At 43.3% G+C, this 23918-nt stretch overlaps 1 protein-coding gene across 1 annotated transcript; it reads right to left on the bottom strand.

The window, feature by feature from the left end:
- Nucleotides 1–2938: 2938 nt before the first annotated feature.
- On the bottom strand, nucleotides 2939–23585 carry LOC137435339 (transcription factor Dp-1). The gene is made up of 7 exons (XM_078784421.1): nucleotides 23403–23585; nucleotides 18544–18687; nucleotides 16733–16801; nucleotides 15810–15961; nucleotides 7167–7333; nucleotides 6579–6648; nucleotides 2939–6285 (listed from the first exon to the last, which is right to left on the bottom strand). The coding sequence occupies exons 1-7, from the start codon at nucleotides 23514–23516 to the stop codon at nucleotides 6132–6134; spliced, it is 870 nt and encodes a 289-aa protein (XP_078640547.1). The 5' UTR covers nucleotides 23517–23585; the 3' UTR covers nucleotides 2939–6131.
- Between the last annotated feature and the right edge of the window lie 333 nt (nucleotides 23586–23918).

Below are 23918 nucleotides of genomic sequence, written 5' to 3'. Positions count from 1 at the left end.
TATAAACATGTGTGTGTGTGTGTGTGCGTGTGTGTGTGTGTATATGTGCGCGTGCATGTATGTGTGCGCGTGCGTGTATGTGTGCGCGTGCGTGTATGTGTGCGCGTGCGTGTATGTGTGCGCGTGCGTGTATGTGTGCGCGTGCGTGTATGTGTGCGCGTATGTGTATGTGTATGTGTGTATATATATAGTTACGGAATCCGGGGGACGGCACTCCCGTTAGCAGCAAGGGGGGGGGGTTAATCCCCTTGTCCTGTCAAGCTGGCCGCCTCCGCCGGTCCTAGAAGTATGACGTCACTGATGGCCGATGGTACGTAGGGTCGTAAGCCCAATTAGTCTTAATACCTAAGTTTTACCACCGGCCGTCAGCGAGGAAATACCCCCGCCCGTGCCGCAGCGTAATTGATTGATTGCGCCGAGCGAGCGAACTGCGGCACGGGCCGTTAGCAATGACTAACCCGATTGCGAAGCGGTTGGCCAAAAATCGTGCCACAGGTACTCAATTAAGAAATCACGAAAGCGATCGGATGTGAATGAAAACCAAAGTAAAGGGAAAACAGATATTTATTATTATTTACACAAAACCCAAAGAAGAAAAGAAGAACGAAGTAATTTACAGGGAAGAGGAAGAAGCAGATACACAGGGCAATCCTTAGCTTATACAGGCTTACTTATATCCCAGACAACACAAAGGACAGACGACGGCAGACTCACGAATGGGGAATTGTAGGCAGGAATGACTGGAGGGATGAGAAGGTGGGACCACAGGGCTGGAAGGTTTGGCAGGGCACAGCAAACAGGTCCGCTCTGGGCTGGAAGCGAGCAGGGCGGCAGCTCGACGTATGCGGCTTCACACCGGCAGCTCTCTCAGGCGTCCTCCGCCGCCTGCGCTCTCTTTCTCATGCGTCTCCGAATCTCTCTCAACAGAACCGCCACTTGCGCAAGCACCTCCCTCAAAACTCCAGCTCACCTCTCCACAGGACTCCTCAGAACTCTCTCTCATCTGGCCCCCTCGCTCATCTGGCGGTGGGGGCTTCCCGTGACGGGTTATATAGCCACGCCCTACCAAGCCATGCCCACCGATTCCTGGTTGGTCGTAAGGACTTCTTGGCTCCACCTCTTGATGATGATGGGCGGGCCACGCCCTTCTTCTCAGAGTTGGAGCACATGGACAATGGCGGTGAATGCTGTTGGAGATGTAGGCGAATGCAGTTGGTAATGGAGGCAAACGCTATGGAAAAGGGGCTCTATCTTATTTGATTTGGTGCAACGTAAGATCGACTATTGGACACATGGCCTTAACTGAAACACAGAATAACGATATAACTATGGAGACGTCCTATGATTTGCTACGTGGTGCGATGGACTAACTAGGGGACGACCTTTGATCTTACAACGAATGGAGGTATTTACACGAATCATTACATTACACAAATGGGGTATATTTACAATAAATTACACAAAGTGAACGGTTTCCCAAATCCGTTACTATACATATATATGTATATATATATATATATATATATATATATATATATATGTATATATATATATGTGTGTGTGTGTGTGTGTGTGTGTGTGTGTGTGTGTGTGTGTGTGTGTGTGTGTGTGTGTGTGTGTGTGTGTGTGTGTGTGTGTGTGTGTGTGTGTGTGTGTGTGTGTGTGTGTGTATATATGTATATATATTGTTGCGGTTTTAGAACCCACACTTGAGATATTTACAAGAGTTTATATACATCATTAAAAGGTTGAAGCTAGCACCCCTCTTTAGTCCACAAGCAACACGTAGGCCACCATAGGAACTCAGTTATTTCATTACTATGTGTTTTAGATAAGGCCGTGTTTCCAATAGTTGAATCTGAGTTGCGTCGATCAAATAAGAGTAGGTCCCAATTCCGTTCATTTTGCGACCTCCCTCTCCAAGCGACGCCATTACGCGCCCCTACAGTCGGTGCCTCATAGCTCGCTCAAACGCCGCCATAAGACACGCGGTTAGGCCCGAGAAAGGGGGTGGAACGGCAAGAAGAAGGTGTGGCCACGTCATCCAGTCATCAAAGGCGTGGCCGGTAAGCCCTCACCAGCCAGCCAGGGCTGAGGTAACATCGCTGGCGGGCATGGCTTTTTGGCGCGCGGAGCGATCTTTGCTCGCGTTATACAAAAGAAGGGCGCGCTTGTTTAAGAGAACCTTGGAGAGGGTGCGTTTGTCACTCGCATGCATTTATTACGTACACTGCGGGACACCAGCCCCCCCCCCCCCGCTTATATATAAGGTCCGCTCGCATCCAACTACGCGCGGGGCGGCTTGCCGGGTTTCGCCCGCTGGACCGGAGTCGACTGGAGCCTGGACCCCATCACCGGACCCTCTACCAGCTACAATCCCCGTGTGAGTGTGTGTTTGTCTGGGGTATAAGAATAAGACTGTTATAAGACTGCCCTGTGTGCTGCTTCTTCTTCTTCCTCTTCTACATCCCTTTCGTTTCCTCTTCTCTTGTATATTTGTTAATAACCCCATCTTTGTTCTTCCTATACTCTGGTTTCCTCTGTCCGATCGCATCCGTCCCTTCTTCCATTGGGTAAACGTGGCACGATTGAAACCGCTAGAATCGGGTTTAGAGTCATTGTTAACGGCCCGAGTCGCGGCTCGCTTCGCTCGGCGTATCCACTAACGCTGCGGCTCGGGTGGGAGTTATTTCCTTGCTTATTGGGCGGCGTTAATAAGTAGGTAATAAGACGACGGCTTACAACCCTAGTTAACGTCGTCCAGAAGTGACGTCATAACTTCTAAGGACTCGGGTCGGCCAGATAAAAAGACAAGGGGATTAATCCCCCCCCCCCCCCCCCCAAAACGATCATTCATTCATTCATTCATATATATATATATATATATATATATATATATATATATATATATATATATTAAAGGCAAAAATACAAGGGCTATGAAAATGTTGCGCTTTATTTCAAATGTACATTGTGTTAGAAACTGGTACAAATTCCAAGCAAAGGCAATTCACTTAAACCAAAGATAATTAAATGAACAAGGGGCCATGAAAAGGTAAATAATATAAAAATATATATCACGCCTCCAGAGCCAAGTCAAACAATTTAATGCAGCAGAAGGCAGCATGGAGGCTCAGTACTACCTACCAGGCAGGAATATGCCATTAGAATGAAAAGTACAAGCATTTAAGAGCACAAAACACATCACTTTTTTTTTTAAACACACAAACAACTTAAAATGGAGCTGCATGGACAACTAGCAGATGCTGAGGTTTTGGAATAAACAAGCAAATTAAAAAGCCATAAACATCACACTGACACCAAGGAAACCAACAACCAAGATTCCCAAACTGTGAACATGTCACCAGGATCGCAGATCTTCGAAGCTCGGCAGCAACCCAGAAAAAAGGTTGTGTATAAAATGGAGAAAAGAATGCAAGTGCAATTTCAGTACAATTTGAAACCAATCACACAAAGGACACCTCTTTACAGCAGTAACATCAACACAGGTATCCCTTTCCTTCGTTTCCATGCACCGCTCAACCGGGGTTTAAGAGCCCATATGATGCTGTATCCAAGCAGAGTTAAAAACTCACGTTTCCAAGGTACGTTTATGATCGATGCAAGTAGTTCTTTATCAGCAAGCCTTGATAGACTGTAGTAGACCACCTGGTGTCACGAGTTGAATCTGTGGTCTGAGGTGGGCTGCTATGCATGAGAAAAATGCTGCATATACGCAAAATCTCAGGCCTTAAATATCTGTATTGTCACCTAGAAATAAACTAAATTCTCACCTTTAATCCCCTGAAGCATCTAATCTCTTCTGCCAACTAATTGATTTTTCTTTCTTTGATGCCTATTTAAAAGCAGGATTATCACAAGCAAAACAATGGTGCCTTTCCTTTTGGTCTGACAAAACCAACACAACTACTCATCATCTGATTGGCCAGCACTCACCGCTCGCTTTGATAAAGGGCAAGTATAAAATGCGGGTGAGGTTGCTTTTACGGTTAAAACAAAGATGGCTACATTACAGGGAAATGCAGTATCGTGGCCAGCACGATTTCCAAACTGGCTTGAGTGGTGCATGGAAACAAGGTATGCGAGGCTTGTTCACCATGAATAAATCGATAATCAATGACATCTCGATTGGCAAAGCACCTGCTGCTGATGCAGTCAATTTCACTAGAATGTCCATGAAGTTCAAACAAGAAACAACAGAGGTGATTAAAAAACTTGAACTCAAAAATGGTAATATAGTGCCACGAGCATTATGCAAATGACAGGACTTCAACAACAGGGACAGCTGATGGTGCAACAAGAGGCAGGAAGCTGCCAAAGGGAGGTCTTCAACAGCACCAGTAATCCAGCAAAGCCTAATTTTTCACACCAGTTCCCTTGCTCGATCCAGTCTCTCCAAAATCAAGAACACCAAAATGGCTTTGCAATGTTTTACCAGGTGTTTGGGTGAAAATAGATACTTAGACCACCAAAAATTAGAAACGACAGTGTGCAGTAACCAGAATAGCAAAATGCAAGCACCTTCTGGCATTTCACAAACGTTGTATTTCAAAAAAAACCAAAAAAAAAAACCCCCTTTCCTTAGACTTGACAAATAAATGACAGATTTCAGAATAGGAATACCCAGAAAATTGGGAAGTCATTTGGTTGGGAAGTCACAACGATTGCATAAGTCTTATGCATCACAGAGATGCTGGCAGTAGCAATGCACCAACATATCTATGTATACCATGTGTTTAAGTTAACCGAGTATCCAGCCCAAAAAAAAGAAAAAGTATACATAGATAATATATATAAATAGAAAATGTTAAAGTCATTTTAATACATGGACGCAACAAGCAGAGGTATTTTAAGTTACAGCAGCAGAGGTTGCCTTAGAGTTTAAAGGAAGAAGGTATGGGGTGGGGGTTGTATGGTGTGAGGTGGGTAAAGGGGGAAATGGGGGAAAGTCTGCAAAATTAGTTCAGATTTTCAAAAAGGTCTGATTTAAGGCCACCTCTCAATATCAAAATCAAAAAATAATAATAATAAATCACACCTGTAAATGACAGGCAGAAACACCTGCATTTCCACAAAGGTCCAGATGTGATAATTATGCTAATATTGTCGGGGAAAACGTGAATTTTCATGTGATGAACGAGGCATTACCAAACAATTGCTGGTTAAAAAATTATTTGCATGGTTCCGTTGTGGGAAGAGCACGATGGCATTGCGGACAACACCCCCAATCTACTTAGTTTCCTCAGGGTTGCGGTGCAGCCAATCATTTCAACCACCACCCCGATAAGGCAGTCACAACCATAAAAAACTTGAATATGTGAGCACATAGGAAGTAACCAACATCAAAATAAATAGCGAGCACAAATTCGATTTATTTGCCAATATATTACTGAAGTTGATCACTGAAGGCTTATTAGATCAAATGTGGTACATGGGCAACACGAGCTAGGTGGCTTATTGAGCACCGAAATAGTTATTTTCTCAAGGATTAATCACAAAAATAATAATAATAATAATAATAATAACGAAGCATTATTGATCTCTCCTCCCCTCATCCAAACCCCCAAGGCATGGGTGCGCTTAAAACACCGTGAGAAAATTTTTTTCCCTGATGCCTGCAGACGTATTTAACAAAAACACCATCCCATTCTCACTTACATTCCCACTGCCAAACTATCTCGCCACTATGATACTCGAAACAGAGGCAGAATTTATTATGGTTAAAAAATGCAAGATAAAAGACGGAAACAAAAGAGTTGAACTCAAGCGCAGAGAAAAAGGAGATTATGAAGTGGTGTTGTGGGTTGGGGGGCGCAGGGGGTTGGCAGAAGACAGTGTTGGGTAATGGCAGCCCCCAATAAACATTCCAATTTGTCAAAATGCTGCTTTGGATTAAAATATTTAAACCAAATGGGTTTAACCAAGACATCACACAAAGATTATTTACAAAAGAGGAAGAAGATTCAATTGACGTAAACAAATCATCAGCCAAATCAAAGGCAATATCAAAAGCCTAATGCCAAAGATTGAGAGCGTGTGTGAAACACCACAACCACGTCATCTCTCGACATCCAACAAAAAAGTTGTCACTCGACTCTGTACATGGTGCTTTAGTCTGAAGAATCTTCATCAACATCACTTTCCTCATCGTCGTCCTCATCGTCATCGTCGCCTATGAATGAGTAAGGCGTCTCATCCCGCCCTTCCCTTGCCCCACTTGGCAATACATTCCCAACAGCACTCTCCACCTCAGCATCCAGAGGCCTGCAAACACCAAGCTGCCATTATTACTTCAATACGACAAGAGTAAAATGATGCCACATTACCGTTAACAAGCGACATCTACAATTCCTGAAAACAAGATGCAAAACATATATATTTTTAAGTATTAATTTTCTTGCACATCAGGTGGACAAACAGAATCATCCATTAGAGTATAAAACACGTCCAACGCTTCATGCAAACACTGATGGAGATCTAAGGTAACAACGAACAGGCGCAAAACTCTCGATTAATTATTTTTTTTAAGTCGAGCACAATGGAAATTCAGCACTTACCCACTGGGTGTTTGCTGCTCTGCAGTTCCAGATGGTGCAAGCCCCACCTGTGCCTGGCTTTGCGCCATCTCTGCACACAGCGTACCAGAGCATTAGGACAGCAAGGTGTTTGGGGCGGCGGGGGGAGTAGGGGGAAAGAGGAGGGAGGGGACAACGTACCAGGCTAGACAGCTCAAACGAGAGTGTGTATATACACGAGTGTACACGATTTACAAGACTTCAAACTACTGATGGGCAGTCATTAACTGTGTGGAATGACTGGCAAAATAATCACTCGCTTTGAGCCCAGCAACAACACTGTGCAAGGATGACAGCATTTCAAATCAAAACGAAAATAACTTCATCAATGAAAGCAGAATTACTTTTATTTACTCTTTCCCTTTTTATATGAATACGTCTCATGGAAGAGCAAGAAAGCAGATAACTGTGCTCATGAGGATATTAAAATAGTAAATTGTAAAAAGCAGGTAATTGCACATACGAGAATGTGAAGAAAAAAAAAATTCCCACATCTTTAAAACCCAAATTTGAAATATCATCCAATCGGTATGCACCAAGTTTGGATTTCACCAAACAATGTGTACGCACCACGCAGAAAAGGCTTAAGGGCAGGTGGGAGTAGAGCCTGGGCCTTTCCAAGGTTTTCCTCACTGCAGGTGCCCACCTCAAGGCCATAGGTCATGCCCATGCGCTTGAGCACTTCAATGTCGTCATGGATTTCAAACGTATTATCGAAGTTAAACACGTATTCAAACCTGGTCGGGTGGGAGTAGAGCAAGTTGGGTTAAAACACACAAGTGAGACTGCAGACCAATACTCATGGATACGGAAGGTACGTTTTTTTCTGCTATGGTTTTTTTTTTTCCCATTCAATTCAATTCAAAGATTTTCATTCAATCGTCCTTTTAGACATTAAAAGGAATATCATAGAAAAGCCAGGTCAGGAAATGAAGTGGGACATGTCAGGCTTACACACAATAAATGTTATAAGTTGCTCTACAATGGTTATTTTGATACACCACTTGCAAGATTATGCATATTAAGGGCTGGAGATTATTGTGAGAACATTCAAATTGAAGAATGCCAGTAGGCAGAGGTTTTAATAAGTAATCGAAAAATAAAAAATATAAAAGTTTTTTTTTTTTAGAAAGCCAATAGAACACGTTACCCCATGCAGTGTTCAAGTCTATACCTCAATTGAAATAAAATAATGATTTTGAAAATGATTGAAAGATTGAGTTTGAAATGATTTGAACAAAAATTTGATTGAAATGATTGAAAGAAAAAAATAAAAGTTTGTTTAAAAATATATTCCGAAAGTTTAGTGCTATCAAAGCAGTCTTATACACCACCCTTATTTAACATCTCCAAGTAGAGTCTGACCCCGCTATTCGCTGTTCTGTTATTTGCGGTTGATAAATTGCGACCTGCTTCTCTCTTCATGGCCCCATGTAATCGCGGGTGCAAAGTTTTTTTTAGTTTTTTTTTCCCCACGAGTCACGATCATGACCTGCTTCTACATTCGCAGCACTGTGCTTCGCGTTTTCACGGGATATCCCGCCATTCACACCGTGAATAGCTTCACGTGATATCCCGCTGTTCACACACAATGTTTCACGGCATGCTTCGCAGGATATCCCACAGACGGTAAACTTTGCTTCACGGGATATCCCACCATTTACACTGTGAATAGCTTTGTGGGATATCCCACCATTCGCACTGTGAATAGCTTCGCGGGATATTCCACCAGCTGCAAAACACAATCACTGCGAGTTACTGTAAAGAATGAAAACACTCCACAGTATCTTTTAATACAATTAGATGTCTTCCTTTTCCCCATTGAAACAATGGCACGGCATGCATTGACAGATTTTCGACATTAGCGATTCGGGAACCAATCCCCCCCTTTTCCATTGAAACGATGCCCCGCCATTCCGTGGTTTCACAATTCGCAGCACTTTCTAGGAACGTATCCCCCGTGAATAGCAGGATTGAGGTGTACTGCAAACTAGAGGTTCTTGGAAGACAGTGCGCTCTCTACAGTGTTAATGTGTATAATTAAATTTCAATAAAATAAAGATTTAAAGGTCGTATAAAAAATTAATTCCAGAAATGTATCGCGTTGCCGCAGTGGCTTTTATACACCACCATATTTATCACATTACATTAGTTCATCGTGCCGTTATTTGTGTCCTTTATAGCGTCCTTACAACAGTAACTTTTCTGTTCGGATTGATTTTCAATGTTGTTTGACTGCCAAGAATGCAGAAAGAGTAAACAAAATTATCTCACTATGCACATTTGCAATCGGGACAAATTCAGAGACAAAGTACTGTTAAACGGCAGGTTTGTTTTCTGATTTATGTTGAAAACATAACCAATTTAAATCAAGTTGTTCCTCAATCATAAACTGATGTTTGTGGACAGAAAGACGGACGGACATGAACCAATTGTTTAACCCCGCTCTTCGCTTCGCATGTACGGGATAAAAACTGCAAAAGGTAAATAGCCTGGTGACTATTCCTTGACTCTTCCAGCATTGGTGACCTTTCGCACCAATATGGCTGGTGGTAGCTCTTGGAGTCATCAGAACATGCAAACAATTGGGTTTACCGGCACTCCCTCACCTTTCTCAGTTTTTTTTTTTTTTTGTAGTTGAGGCTCATGGAAGAGCTAGTACACTGAATGGATCAGGACGTAACAGACAAAAAAAAAAAACTGTACGCAAAACATGTGGTGGACAAGTTGAATACCGAAAAAACCCCCCAAGGTGGGAAACCAGAAATTTGGAAGGAGACGGCATTTGGGTGGGGTTAACGAGGCTAGAAAAGATCCTGGTTTTGGATTGGGGACGATCTCAGATGGTGGTGAACAGTCGTCTTAAAGACCTGGAGGGAGGAACGAGATTGAAGAGGATGTGGAAGTTGATTCCACAGCAAAAAGATTCCACAGCTTCCACAGCAAAACACAGCAAGTTGATTCCACAGCTTCCACAGCAAAACACAGCAAGTTGATTCCACAGCAAAAAGAAGAGGACCAAATCAGTTGTGGTGAGCAGTGATCCTGGATATAGATAGGTTCAACAGAAGAGGGTTGATGGTGGACTGTGTGAACCCTGCAGAAACATGGGGGGGAGGGTGGGCAAAGCACTGCAAGCCCAGAAAGGAGGTGGTAGAAGATGGAGGAACCACCGACCTGTCGCCCATAGACTCTGCTTCCTCACGAGAGATTCCAATAATCTTAAAGGCCTTGGTTTCCATAGCGTCAAGCTCAGCAAGATGCGAGGCATGGGAGCCAGCCCTGAGGGAAGAGCAGTACTCGATCAAGCTGCAGATGAAGGCCTTGCAGGTGGATGAGTTCAGGTGTGCCAAGGAAGGACTTTGTGCAACGAAGAATGCCTAGTGGCTGCTAGCTTTGGAGGCAAACTATGAAATGTGGTTTGCCCAAATAAAGAGCATGGCTGATAGCGAGATCCAGGAGTTTGAATGACTGAACTTCCTCAAGAGAATTGTGAAGAAAGTAGACAGGAGGGTTTGCCAGATGGTACTTATGGAGAGAGAGATAGTAAGAGTGTGAGATTTGTCAGAAATGAAAGTGTCAGATATTCCAAGTGTTTGACCAGCAAGTGATTTTTTTCAAGGTCTGAAGAGAGGGAAGAGGCTCCAGCTGTCACAGCCTCTTCCTGTCTGAAGGATGAGGGATATCACAACAGACGGTAGAGTCATCAGCAAATAGATAAAGAGAATTTTCCAGAGTCAGAGAGATCATTAATGAAGATCATGAATAGGACTAGACCCAGAGCTTCCGCCTAAGGGGCACTCCATCCTTGATAGGGAGAGGATATAAAAGTATTCCGTTGAGAACCACACATTGGCTACAAGAGTAAACTAAGTCAGTAAGCCATGTGTGGAGTTGGCCTTGGACGCTATAAGCAGAGAGTTTGGAGAGCAAGGTGGGATGCCAAACTATCAAAAGCACAGTATATGTCCAGAGAGACGGCTCTGATCTCATCTCTGACATTGAGGGCATCCGCCTATTGTTGGGTGAGTAGAAGCAGCATGTCCAAGGTGGAATGACCTGGTCTGAAACCAAGTTGGTAATCTGAGATGAGGTTATTGGAGAAAGGGAAGGATACCATATCAAATGGGATGATGGATTACTTGACCTTGCTGATGATTGGAAGACAATAAATACGTAATTGAGGGGATCAGTTTTTGCACCTTTTTATGTAGTGTAGTGTAGTGGCAGAAGGCGAAGGGTACAGGAGCAGAAAAAGCAGAGCATGAAAGTTATAAGGCAGCCAAGAAGGCTGCAAAGAAAGAGGTAGCAAAGGCGCAGGAGGCATGTAGGAAAGTGTTCTGAGAACGCTTGGATTCGGAAGAGGGTCAGATAGCGGGATTCAGGATTGCAAAGCACATAGCGAAATTTTTTTTTTGGAGTTTGCGAAGGATTCTTTGGAGTTTGCGAAGGAAGGATTCTTCTCACAAGGATTTTGGAGTTTGCTGATGGAGCTGATTTGTTGATTTGTAATACTCAGTTCCAGAAAGAGGACAATAAGCTTGTTACATACACGTCAGGTGGGTCGACGACAACCGTTGACTACGTGATGGTGCGTCGGCGAGATAGGGGGCACCTCCGGGACACAAAGGTGATCCCGGGGGAGGAGGCTGTTCCACAGCACCACTTGGTTGTCTACGACATAAGGGTGAAAGGTGCGAGGAGAGCTCGGCGGGTGAAGCACCAACCGAGAATGAAGGTGTGGAGGTTGAAAGAGGTGACAGTAAGGGAGGCATTAAAAGAGAGGCTGAGTAGGGTAGAGGATGATGTGGTTGAGCTTGAAAGTGGTTGGATGTCAATGAAAGCTAGTCTGTTGGGAGCCGTTGGTGAGGTATGTGGATGGACAAAAGGACCACCGAGGCACTCGGAAACATGGTGGTGGGATGTTGAGGTTGGAAAGAGGATTGACGAGAAGAGGAAGAAGTTCAAAGAGTGGCAGAAGGCGAAGGGTACGGGAGCAGAAACAGCAGAGCATGAAAGTTATAAGGCAGCCATGAAGGCTGCAAAGAAAGAGGTAGCAAAGGCGCAGGAGGCATGTAGGAAAATGTTCGGAGAACGCTTGGATTCGGAAGAGGGTCAGAAAGCAGTATTCAGGATTGCAAAGCAGATAGCGAAAGAGAGGTGTGATGTGATGGGGGTGAGTTGCTTGAAGGATGAAGTGGGACAAATCGTTGTCGACCCAGATGGAATTAAAGGAAGATGGAAAAGATATATGGAAATGCTGTTGAATACAGAGAATGAATGGGATGGCAACATAGAGAGTAACCCAGTTTTAGGACCGGCAGAGAAGATAACTGAGAAGGAAGTTGAGGAAGCGATAAAAGCAATAAAACCACCGTTTAGAGGCCATTTTTCCCCGCAAAGCGGGGGTTGGCCTTTTCGGGGACCGTGGTAGTTGTTGTTTTTTGGTCCCCTTTTTGAAGCAATGTTTTACGGCCGGATGCCCTTCCTGACGCCAACCCTTTTTGCCGCCTTCAACGACAAACAGGGAATTACCAGTGAAGTGGTACTCAATTAGCCGACCTCGGAAGGATGACAGGCTGAGTCAACCCCCCTGGCATTAATTCGGCGATCGACCGAGATTCGAACCCAGGATCCTAGGATCCTAAGCCGGCACCCTAGCCGCCAGCCCAACACCAGGGATAAAAGCAATGAAGAGTGGAAAAGCGGGAGGGCCGACGGGAGTTGTGGGAGATATGTTGAAGGCAGCAGGAAGTTGGGGTGTGAAGAGAATGACAGAGATCTGTAATCTGGTGGTGAAAGAAGGCCGCATTCCAGTGGATTGGGAACTGAGTACCCTCGTCCCTCTATACAAGGGGAAAGGTGATCCCCTGGAGTGTGGCTCGAACCGAGCGATAAAGTTATTGGAGCATGGAATGAAGGTATTGGAAAGGGTGTTGGAGAGGAGGATAAGGAAGAAAGTGAAGATCGACGAAATGCAGTTTGGATTTATGCCAGGAAGAGGAACGACAGATGCGCTTTTCATTGTGAGGCAGTTGCAGGAGAAGTACATGGATAAGAGGAAGAAGTTGTTTTTTGGGTTTGTTGATCTGGAGAAAGCATTCGATAGGGTTCCACGCAAAGTATTGACATGGGCATTGAGGAAGTTAGGAGTGGAGGAATGGTTGATCAGAGTAGTGATGGCAATGTACAAAAGAGCACGCACAGCTGTAAGGACGAAGGCCGGGAACAGTGGTGAGTTTGAGGTGAAGGTGGGAGTGCATCAGGGGTCGGTACTAAGTCCACTACTATGTGTAGCTGTGATGGAGGTGCTGGCTCAGAACGTAAAGGAGAGTTTACCGTGGGAGTTGTTGTATGCAGATGATCTGGTATTGATTGCGGAAAGTATGGATGGACTGAAGGAAAAGATGAACAAGTGGAAGGAATGTATGGAGACAAAAGGTCTGAAGGTGATGGCAAGTGGTAAAGCATGTGGTGAGGTGGAAAGAACTGGGAAGTTTGCCATGTGCTGTGTGCAGGAAGGGTGTCGGAGTGAACTCCATTCAATGTACAATGTGCGCTGAGTGGGTTCATCAAAAATGTAGTGGCCTGAGAGGGTCATTAACCAGTGTGGCAGCTACATTCAAATGTAAGGTGTGCACAGAGGGAGCTGCAGATGGAGGAAATGTCGAGTTGGATCTTGGAAACGGCGTGAAGCTGGAAGGTGTGAAAAGATTTTGCTATCTCGGAGACATGCTGAATGGAGAAGGTGGATCAGACTCGGCAACGGTTGCTCGAGTGAGATGTGCATGGAAGAAGTTTTGGGAACTGAGTGGCGTGCTGATGAGGAGGGGTGTCGTTGAAGCTGAAGGGAAAGGTGTATGCTGCATGTGTGAGAAGTGTTATGATTTATGGGAGCGAGACATGGGTAATGAACGTAGAGCAGCAACGAAGGCTGGAAAGGGTGGAAATGCGAATGGTTTGGTGGATGTGCGGAGTGTCGTTGAGAGAGAGGAAGACAAATGATGAATTGCGAAAGATGACGGGAATAGAGCCTGTGATTGATGCTGTGAAGAGGAACAGGTTGAGATGGTTTGGTCATGTGTTGAGGAAGGATGAAAGTGACTGGTTGAGAAGAGTGATGGAAATGAATGTAGAAGGAAGTAGAGGACGGGAAGACCGAGAAAGACTTGGCTAAAGATGGTGGAAGAAGAAATGCGGGCAAGGGGGTTAACAAGGAGAGATGCAGAAAATAGGGCAAAATGGAGAAGATTGTCATGGGGACCGCAAGGCTAACCCCCGCTCTAGCAGGGAAAATGGCCTTAAAATGCATGTTGTTGTTGTTGTTGTTGTTTTATGTTGCGTCGTGATGTTGGTGTATTTCCAAGTAGATGGAAGATGAAGATGAAAGGGCAAATGATAGAGGGAAAAAAAAGAGCAGAGGATGTGAAAGAGCAGCAGAGCACGTTTTTAGGACAGGTGAGCTGATGGCATCCAGTCCAGTAGCAGATTCAGCATCAAGGGTTGAAAGAACCTTTTCAGATGCAAAAGACATGGAGTGCAGCAGGAGCAGTTGAGTATGACAGGGAAGGATGTGTACAGAGAGTGATGGGTTTGGGACACAAGATTTGGGAGCAAGCTCAGAATTGAGGCATTCAGCCATCTCAAGAGCAGAGTCGGATTTGGGACCATTGAAGAGGGGAAAGGGATGTACAGGGTGTTCCAAATAGACCCGTACAACTTTGGTTGTTAATATATTTAGAACCACAAATAATACGACATCCTTCGGTTTATATGAAACAGAAACTCAAAGTTTTGTGCACACCATCAATACACTTCAATGTGAGCTCTGTCGTTCGCAGGACATCAAGCCAGTACACGATTTCTTGCCTTGTTTGTGTCCATCAGTGTGCATGCAGCTGTGACCAAAGAACGAAGATCATGCAGGTTTGCCACCTTGGTGACATCTTGGACAAACCTCAAAAAAAAAAAAATCAAGGGGGCGTTATGTCTGGTGATAGTGGAGGTCAGGCAGCTGGTCAGTCTTGGCCAATCCAGCGACCTGGAATTCTTTCATTCAGGATGGCTTGAACGACTAAGGCCCATTGAGGGGGAGTGCAGTCCTGTTGAAAAACGATCTGATTTCAATCTGTGGGAAGGCGAATCCTTCCAACATGTTCATATAAATTGTGTCCTCTGCAAAGAAAGACGGACCCACCGAGAGGTCAATGAGAAAGGCACACCACACATTGACCTTTGGACTGTCACATCTATGTTCAATGACCACATGGGGTTTTCAGAGGCCCAGATCCTCACATTGTGCCAGTTGACCTTCCCAGATACATGAAAGCAAGCTTCGTCTGTGAACATGACCCTTTTCAGGTAATCTTCGTCATCCTCTATGCGACTGAGCATTTCCAAGGCTAATTATTTATTCGCTTTGTGTTTGGGTCCATCATTTGGTTTGAGTTCCTGCAGAATCTGCACCTTGTAGGCATAAAGCTTTAGTCTTTCATGCAAAATCCTGTGTACAGTGGTGGTTGGTGGCCCTAGTTCTCTGGATGCGTGTCAGATTGATTTTCTGGGATTGTTGAAATGATTCACGCACTCCTTCAACGTCTGCTACACTTGTGCTTGGTCGACCGGTACTTTTCTGTTTTTGACAACTTCCAGTCTCCTTAAACCACTTGTACCAAACTCTGATACTAGTCCACGATGGAGGATTCCTTTCATACCTTGTAAGGAAATTACACTGAACTTGCGTCTCGGATCTCGTCTCGATGAATCATTCAACACACTGAGCTTTTTCCTGTGGAGTCGTCGTTTTATTTGACATTAAACCACCAGACCTGACAATAAAGAAATCTTTATGAGTTCCTAATAATTATGAAACTAACAGCAAAAATATATATATTTAAAATAATAAATTAAGATAGTTAACTACTTGGGTGCTGTTTGCCACAATCGTGGCCCACATCATTGTTCAATTAATCGATTGTTTGTTCCTATTTAAGCGTTTGGTCCTATGGTTGCCTTCCAAACACAGAAGTTTTATTCTGTTTGGTTTGAATTTTATTTTTTTTCATATTGCATACTGGAAGGATTCAGCACTCAAACAGTTAAGAACATTATTTTTTGGAAGTCTTATTAAATTAAAAAGCAGAAAAAAACTAAAAACATTATGCTTTTCTCAACTAAAAACATTATAACCTGCTATATTTTCTCCTTCCTTACTTGTCACTGGATATACTGCAGTCTATGACGGTGCGCTTGCTCGTGTTGACAATTATAAATGGGAGGTGAATGGCTGCATTGGGAGCAGGAGGTTGCTGGCTATTCGCCTCCATTTCACGGTTCCGCTGCACCAGATTTTTGAAGGCAATTTGCTGCAAAAAGGGGCACAGACAGCTAAGCACATTTCAAAACCCTGGATGCAAGCATCACCCATCAATGTACCATACTCTTTACAGCCAAAGCAGTTCATTGGCAATGGTTAGGCTGGGTGAGTTGCCATTACCCTCCCAGCAGTCACTACTATGATTGCCTTACCAGCAGTCAGCCAGTCAGTGCAATAATTTGAAATCTATTCAGGGTGTCGGTGATACCTCGCCTACTCTTCACAAAAGGCGCCATGGGATATTTAACATCCGCAAAGGACCAGTGCCGGAAGATGGGTCCCTGGCCTAATGTCCTTTCAATGGCAGTGCACACAATGATTAATTAACCTGCATGTGAAACACGTGGGTGAGTTTCTAACTGGGTTGAGATTTGAATGCAAACTGAAGCCGATTTCGAAAACTGAATTGTGAGGACAAGATCAAGGATGAAAAATGTTTTAAACGGTGAAAGAAAAAGACAAACATGGAAAATAAAAGTTTTCATTTGGCAATAAAACTCACCACCATCTTTTTAAAATGAGAAGTTATTTTACATCCCATGAAAATAAATCACAGGAATTGCAACCACCTTTCTGAAGACAAGATATCATTTTTTTAAACCTCCAAAGTCTTTCTGCACTTTTATCCAAATAAGATGAAGTAAAAGGTAATTGAAGAACTTTAGCAAACAAATTTGAAATATGCTGTGAAAGATGGGGTGACAAATCAAGCCACAAATGAAAGTTGGAGTATCTGAAGATTTCCTATAAACATTCCCACCTGCAGGATGAGCTCATGAAGCTGAGATTGCTTCTGCTTAATGCGTTCAAGCCGTCGTTGGCGCTCTCTCTGCAATAATGGAACAGGACAAGCAGTTAAAAAGAAATGCATGTGAAAGCACAAGTTTAAATTTGGACAAGGATTTATTTTATTCCATTTCATACGATTATTATTAGAATTAAATTAAATCAACATAAACTAACATTTTGCCATCTGTCCTGACAATACAATTATTGTCAATAAATTCTAATGAAAAAAGGTGAAATACAAGAGTAAGTACTTAAGAATAATCATGCATTGACAGACACAGGTAAAAGGGGAGTAGGGGAGTAGGGGAGTAGGGGAGTGGGGAGTGGGGAGTGGGGAGTGGGGAGTGGGTGGGGTTATTTTCCAGGGATTGCGGGAGGACTAAGTTGCAGGGATTATTACCTTAATTATGTCATAATTCAACAGGGACAACGCTTAGCCTGATCAGCTTGAAATTTATTGAGCGTGATCTACGCAACAAATATATTGGAGAATATAAATTTATTTTGTCATTGCTCATGTAGTCTGGCGGCCATCTTGGATCAAAGCAGAAAAAAAAACCTTCAAAAACAAAAGTTGGCTCGCACCAAGTTGATTGCACAGGGTAAGTATTCTATGAATACCATCTAGTTGAAAAAGAAACACCTTTCTATATAAGGTCCGACAGTTGACAGTGCAAGGCAGAGCAGAAATTCCACCACAAAGTCAAAGGAGGTGTTAGGCTTTATGAGAGAGTGGCCAGACAGAAGCCACTCCTGAGAAAAAGGCATACGACAGCATGCCTGGAGTTTGCAAAAGGGCATGTGAAGGATTCATGAGGAAAGAGATTCTGTGGACTGATGAGATGAAAAAATGAACTCTGGCCTGAATGCATCGTGCTACGTCTGGCAGAAACCGAGCACAGCTCATCGCCCATCTAACACCATTCCTACCATGAAGCATGGTGGTGGCAGCATCATGCTACGGGGATGCTTTTCAGTGGCAGGGAGACTTGTATGTTTAGAGGGAACAATGAATAGAGCCAAATACAGGCAAATCATTGGGAGAACCTGCTTCAGAGTGCAAAATACCTCAGACTGTGGCAAAGATTTACATTCCAACAGGATAATCACCAAACAGAGCCAAAGCATCACTAGAATGGCTTCAGAACAAGAACGTGAAAGTCCTTCATTGGCCTAGCCAAAGCCCAGACTTGAATCCCATTGAGAATCTGTGCAAAGATTTGAAGATTGCTGTTCACCAATGAATAGAGCACGACTCACCATCCAACTTGATTGAGCAAATCTGCAAGGAAGAATGTGAGAACCTCCCCAAATCCAGATGTGCAAATCTGCTAAAGACATACCCAAGACTCAAAGCCGTAATGGCTACCAGAGACACTTCTCCAAAATATTGACTCCGGGGCAGGGGGGGATACTTATTTAAATTAGATATTTCTGTGTTTCAATTTCAATAAATTTGTAAAACTTTCTAAAAACATTTTTTTCACTTTGTCATTATGGTGTATTTTGTGCAGATCGGTGACAAAAAATTTAAGTTTAATCCAATTTAAATTCAGGCTGTTACAACAAAATGTGAAAAAGTCAAGGGGTGTGAATACTTTCTGAAGGCACTGTGTGGGAAGAAAGCAGAGAATAAAGACAAAATTGTCAATCATTTCAGCTTTACTTGGTAGAGCCATTACAGCTGCTATTGACATGCAGACAATGTTCATCGAATCAAAAACAAAAATCCAAAGATTATACCACAATGCTTTGCAGCTGTAAAACATCATATTAATTCACCTCCAAGTTCTGGCATTCCTGAGCAGAGTTGGTGGGAAGGCCAATCCACTTTATTTCCTTCTTTTCTTTGGAGATTATGTTCATGGCCATGAGGACATTAAGTGCATCATAAACTCGTCGCCTGATGTTCTTTTGATCATATGGCTTCGGGGAAAAAGAGGAAGAGAGAGAAGATGGATGGTGTGATGGAGGCCAGGAAAATAACTTAAATACTGGTCAATAAAAACGAGCTGGAATCAAAAGAAACGGAATTAAAAATATATACATTATGTGCCATAAGGGGAATTAAACAACTGAAGATAATGGAAGTAACATTACATCATATCAAATGAAGATTTAGATAAAACTCTGACCAAGCTTGCTACAGGTATCCAAACTTCTATGCACTTGTTAGTTTCAATAATGCATTGTCTTGTGTTCACATCTCATTTCTTCCAACGATTACCATTTTAACAGAATGATGCACTTAGGTTGCCAACAGAGGAATTGCTGACCTTAACACCCAACGACAAGAGAATGGTCCAATCAAAATCAGACAAGTGACACCTTGCAAGAATCTTCAAAGCACCAAAAATGATTTTTTAACCCTCAAAAAAAAAAAAAAAGACGACAAAGAAAAGGACAAAGTTGCTTCAACAAAAATAACTGGGAAAGTCAGCAAGTTGCTTTCTTCTCCATGGTGCACCTCTTCCACCCACCATTTAATACTCTAGCATCTCACCTTTTTACTCACCCCCACCAATACAAGAATGTACTTGTGAAATGTCTCTCCTCACATTTCAGTGAAATGTCCCTTGAAATGTCTCTCCTGACGCCAGACGGAAGCCTCTCCTCAGTGAAAGACACATGAAAGCCCGCTTGGCGTTTGCAAAAAAAGCACCGAAAGGACTCTCAGACTGTGAGAAACAAGATTCTGTGGTCTGAGGAAACCAGGATTGAACTGCTTGGCTTCCGTCTGGCCACTCTGCCATAAAGCCCAGATCGGTGGAGTGTTGCAGTGATGGTCATCCTTCTGTAAGTTTCTCCCATCTCCACACAGGATCTCTGGAGCTCAGCCAGAGTGACCATCGGGGTTCTTTGTCACCTCTCTTACCAAGGCCCTTCTCCCCCGATTGCTCAGTTTGGCCGGGCGGCCAGCTCTAGGAAGAGTCCTGATTGTTCCAAACTTCTTCCATTTAAGAATTATGGAGGCCACTGTGCTCTTGGGAACCTTCAATGCAGCAGAATGTTTTTGTAGGCTTCCCCAAATCTGTGCCTCGACACAATCCGGTCTCTGAGTTCTGCAGACAGTTCCTTCGACCTCATGGCTTGGTTGTTGCTCTGATATGCATTGTCAGCTGTGAGACCTTGTATAGACAGGTGTGTGCCTTTCCAAATCATGTCCAATCAATTGAATTTACCACAGGTTGACTCCAATCAAGGTGGAGAAACATCTCAAAGATTATCAAGAGAAATGGGAGGCACCTCAGCTAAATTTCAAGTGTCATAGCAAAGGGTCTGAATACTTTTGTCAATATGATATTTCAGTTTTTTCTTTTTAATAAATTTGCAAAACTTTCTAAAATCCTGTTTTCTCTTTGTCATTATGGGGTATTGAGTGCAGATTGATGAGGGGAAAAAAAAAAGAATTTAAACGATTTCAGCACAAGGCTGCAACATAACAAAATGTGAAAAAAGTGAAGGGGTCTGAATACTTTCTGAATGCACTGTATATATGTAGGTCACCCCATTTTACGAGCAGGTGAAACACTTGGAATGTCTTTCAATCCTGACAATTCCAATCACAGACACATCAGCGGTCTCTGTCTTATACCGCCTCCTTTCTGGTCTTGCATCTTCTGCTCTTTCCGTGTTTTGTTCCCTTTTGCAAGGGGCTCTTCACCCCCACCCTCGTCCTCCCCCTCCTTTTCTGCCTGGGAAACCAACTTCCACATTCTTTTCAATCGCACTCTTCCCCTCAAGTCTTCAAGACAGCTGTTCACCACCATCTCAGACCATTCCCCCATGCAAAACAATGACCTCTTCTGCACCCCCGATGGGCAATGGGCATGGTCATCTGCATCCTGCCATGATTTGATGTCTGTTTGTCTGCAGCCTATGGCTGCTGGTTACATCATTTTCTGGGGGTGCAGCTGTGCCGCTGATGCAATGCCTTCTATTACCAGTCCACTTACTTATTTTACCTACATCGGAAGGATGACAGGCTAAGTCAACCAATCTGATGTTGACTCAACGACGTGACAGGGGCTGAACTCAGTACCCTAAGATCTCAAACCAGCCAACTTAACCGTTAAGCCAACACAAGGCGTCATGCTTCAATGAAACCAATTAAGTCCAATATAATTTTATTTGGGTGTCCTAATTGGGTTAATTACCCATATTAATCACTGACAAGGTTTAGATCTCATTGGGTATGTTAGTGCATTCATTGTCCGGGTGCATTCGTGAGCAGATGTGGCCATTTGCAAAGTTACTGCTTCAGCATTTTACAGCTTCACACACAAATTAATGGTCATGGCAAGGGCCTGTATACACAGCAATAATACAGGAAACAAAACAAAAACCTATGGAAAGGACAACAACAACAACAACAACAACAACAACAAAAATCTTCAAGATCTATTAATTAAACATAGAGGCAATACCCCTGGCACTCACCTGGAAGAACAAACAGTATACTGCACTGAATAAAGGTATTTTAAACCAATTTCAATGCTTGCTATATAGAAGACAGCACAGCATGTAGAATCATACTAACATAATCATAAGACTTTAAACAAACAAAAAAATACCTATTTTGGGGGCAACTCACTCCCTCCCCCTCCCACCCTGTGTACCTCCTCAGACCCCAATTTTTCCAATGCCTTGACCAAACATTGGTAGAACACGGATGATGAAGGTTGTGGTCAGGTTTCATCAAAATTGTGTGTAGTTTCTGAAAAGAAAGCAAACACCGATTTTGGGGGGGCAACCCCCACCGTAAACCCCCAAAAGGGCAGATTTTTTTAATGCCATGAACAAACTTTGGTACATCACCGGTGGTGAAGGTCGTGGTGAAGTTTCATCAAAATAGTGTGTGTAGTTTCAGAGGAAAAAGCAAATACCTATTTTGTGGGGGCAAACCTGGATCCACTTTGACCCCCGATAGACCCTGATTTTTTTTAAATGCCATGAACACACTTTAGTCACAACACAACAAATATCATTTGTGCCAAATTTGGTCGCAATCCCAACAGAGGTTTCGGAGAAGAAGTTAAGTGTTTACGGACGGACGGACGGACTGACGAACCGACTGACGGACCGACGACGCACGATCACATAAGCTCCACTGACTTCATTCCAGGAGAGCTAAAAACTAGAGCAATGCGACTGTTGCCAATATGCCTCCCCATAGTCCCACAATGGGTAGATTCCTCTTTCACTGTCATAAAAATTAACAAGTTTAATTTAAATCCCTTCAGCTGTTTTCAAGCATTACAGTTTCACCAGCCATGACAGGTTCCACATCGATCGGTGAAGCAGTTTCAGAGAAGGGATTTTTTTTTAAATATCGGCTTTCAAGCTAATATGGCTGCTACACCAAGTGACATATGACCTTAAAAATGTGCACTCTGCATATGTATGGGTAGGGGATCACGTTTGTGAAGTTTCGTATTGATCGAATAAAGTTTGTTTTTCTATCCAAGATGGCTGCCAAAGCACGTGACCTACGACATCATCATTTTCAAACTATATGCAACAATGGTGTTAGATGATATTTGGAAGATTTCGCACCGGTAGGGTAAGCGGTTTCAGAGATATAATTATTTAATATTTTCCTTCAATCCAATATGGCTGCCACACCATGTGACCAATGATGTTTTTGTGATCATCTTTTAATCGACATGCCTAGTCAATGACACACGTAAAGTTTCAAGTCAATCGATTTGGTGGTTTGGAAGACTTTATTTTAGGGTTTTAGGTTAAATTCAATGCGGCTGCCAAACCGTGTGACCTATAATTAAAAAAAAAAAAAAAACCCCAACGTTTAGAGGCCATTTTTCCCCGCAAAGCGGGGGTTGGCCTTTTTGGGGACCGTGGTTGTTGTTGGTTTTTTGGTCCCCTTTTTGAAGCAATGTTTTACGGCCGGGTGCCCTTCCTGACGCCAACCCTGTTTGTCGCCTTTTTACGATAAACAGGGAATTACCAGTGTACAGGTACTCAATTTGCCGACCTCGGAAGGATGACAGGCTGAGTCAACCCCCCCCCCCACCCCCCCCCCCCCCGGCGTTAATTCAGACCGGGATTCGAACCCAGGATCCTTGGATCCTAAGCTGGCACCCTAGCCGCTAGACCAACACCAGGGACTAAAACCGTGTGACCTATGTCATCATAAATTTAATATTTCAATACAAATACAGATTTTTAGGATAAGGAATGCGATTAAAACATTTTTGGCTGGTATACCACTTCACCTATGAGGTCATAATTATCATGCTTTTGTTCCCCATTGGGAGTACTTGACAAAGTGCCAAGTTTCAAATTTTTCCATTCCACGGTTTCTGAGAAATCAATTTTCAATTATATGCGTTTAATCCAAGATGCCCGTCATACCACATGACCTACGACGTCACAATTATCATAAAAACATTCTGCATGGGTGTCACTCTTACCCTGAAAATTTTGTCTCAATCGGACGTGATTTTTGAGAAAAATGAGGTTTAACCCGTGCGGACGTACGGACAATCTGAAAACAATGCCCCCGGCCACCTTCAGGAGCGGAGGCATAACAAGATTTTCATGGCACATTAACGCCACTGTTTTAGTACGCAAAAATATTTGCAAAACCTTGTCATGTCTGCTAGTTTGGGACAACTTACCCCATCAGACGCAGGAAGCCGACTCGCATTGCTGCTGATCTCTGCAACAAGCTCATCGGCCACCTCATTGTACGTCGTCGTGCCCTTCTGCTGCACCTTCTCACACACCTTCATAGAGAAATGGCGCAGACCCTTGCCATTCTTCTCCCCTTTGCGGCCCCTGCTGAAGTTTGGAAGTACAGTATTATTTAAAGTTTTTAAAATGGCAAAAAACAACAACAACAACAACAACATTTCAGGAACTAAAATGCTTAGATCACAATGTCATTTTTTTATTCATTAATTTTGGTATCATATTAAAAATGCAAACAGAGTAAAATTTGAGTAATTATATCACATAATAAAGATGCACATCGAGTACATGTTCATTCCTAGGCAGGATAGAAACCAATCTTCATCTCTCCTCTCCAACAGGACTGCTTCATCGATATATCATGGTGGCTTGTCAAGTTTCTCGAGTGTATGCCCTGCTCCCCATTCAAAATAAAAATTCACACTTCCACCTCGAGATGAAAA

Source organism: Myxine glutinosa, chromosome 9 (genome assembly GCF_964187855.1).
Source record: "Myxine glutinosa chromosome 9, kmMyxGlut1.1, whole genome shotgun sequence".
In the NCBI taxonomy this organism is placed as follows: Eukaryota; Metazoa; Chordata; class Myxini; order Myxiniformes; family Myxinidae; genus Myxine; species Myxine glutinosa.
Note: the sequence above shows the minus strand (reverse complement) of the source record. Positions and strands in the feature narration are given on the sequence as shown.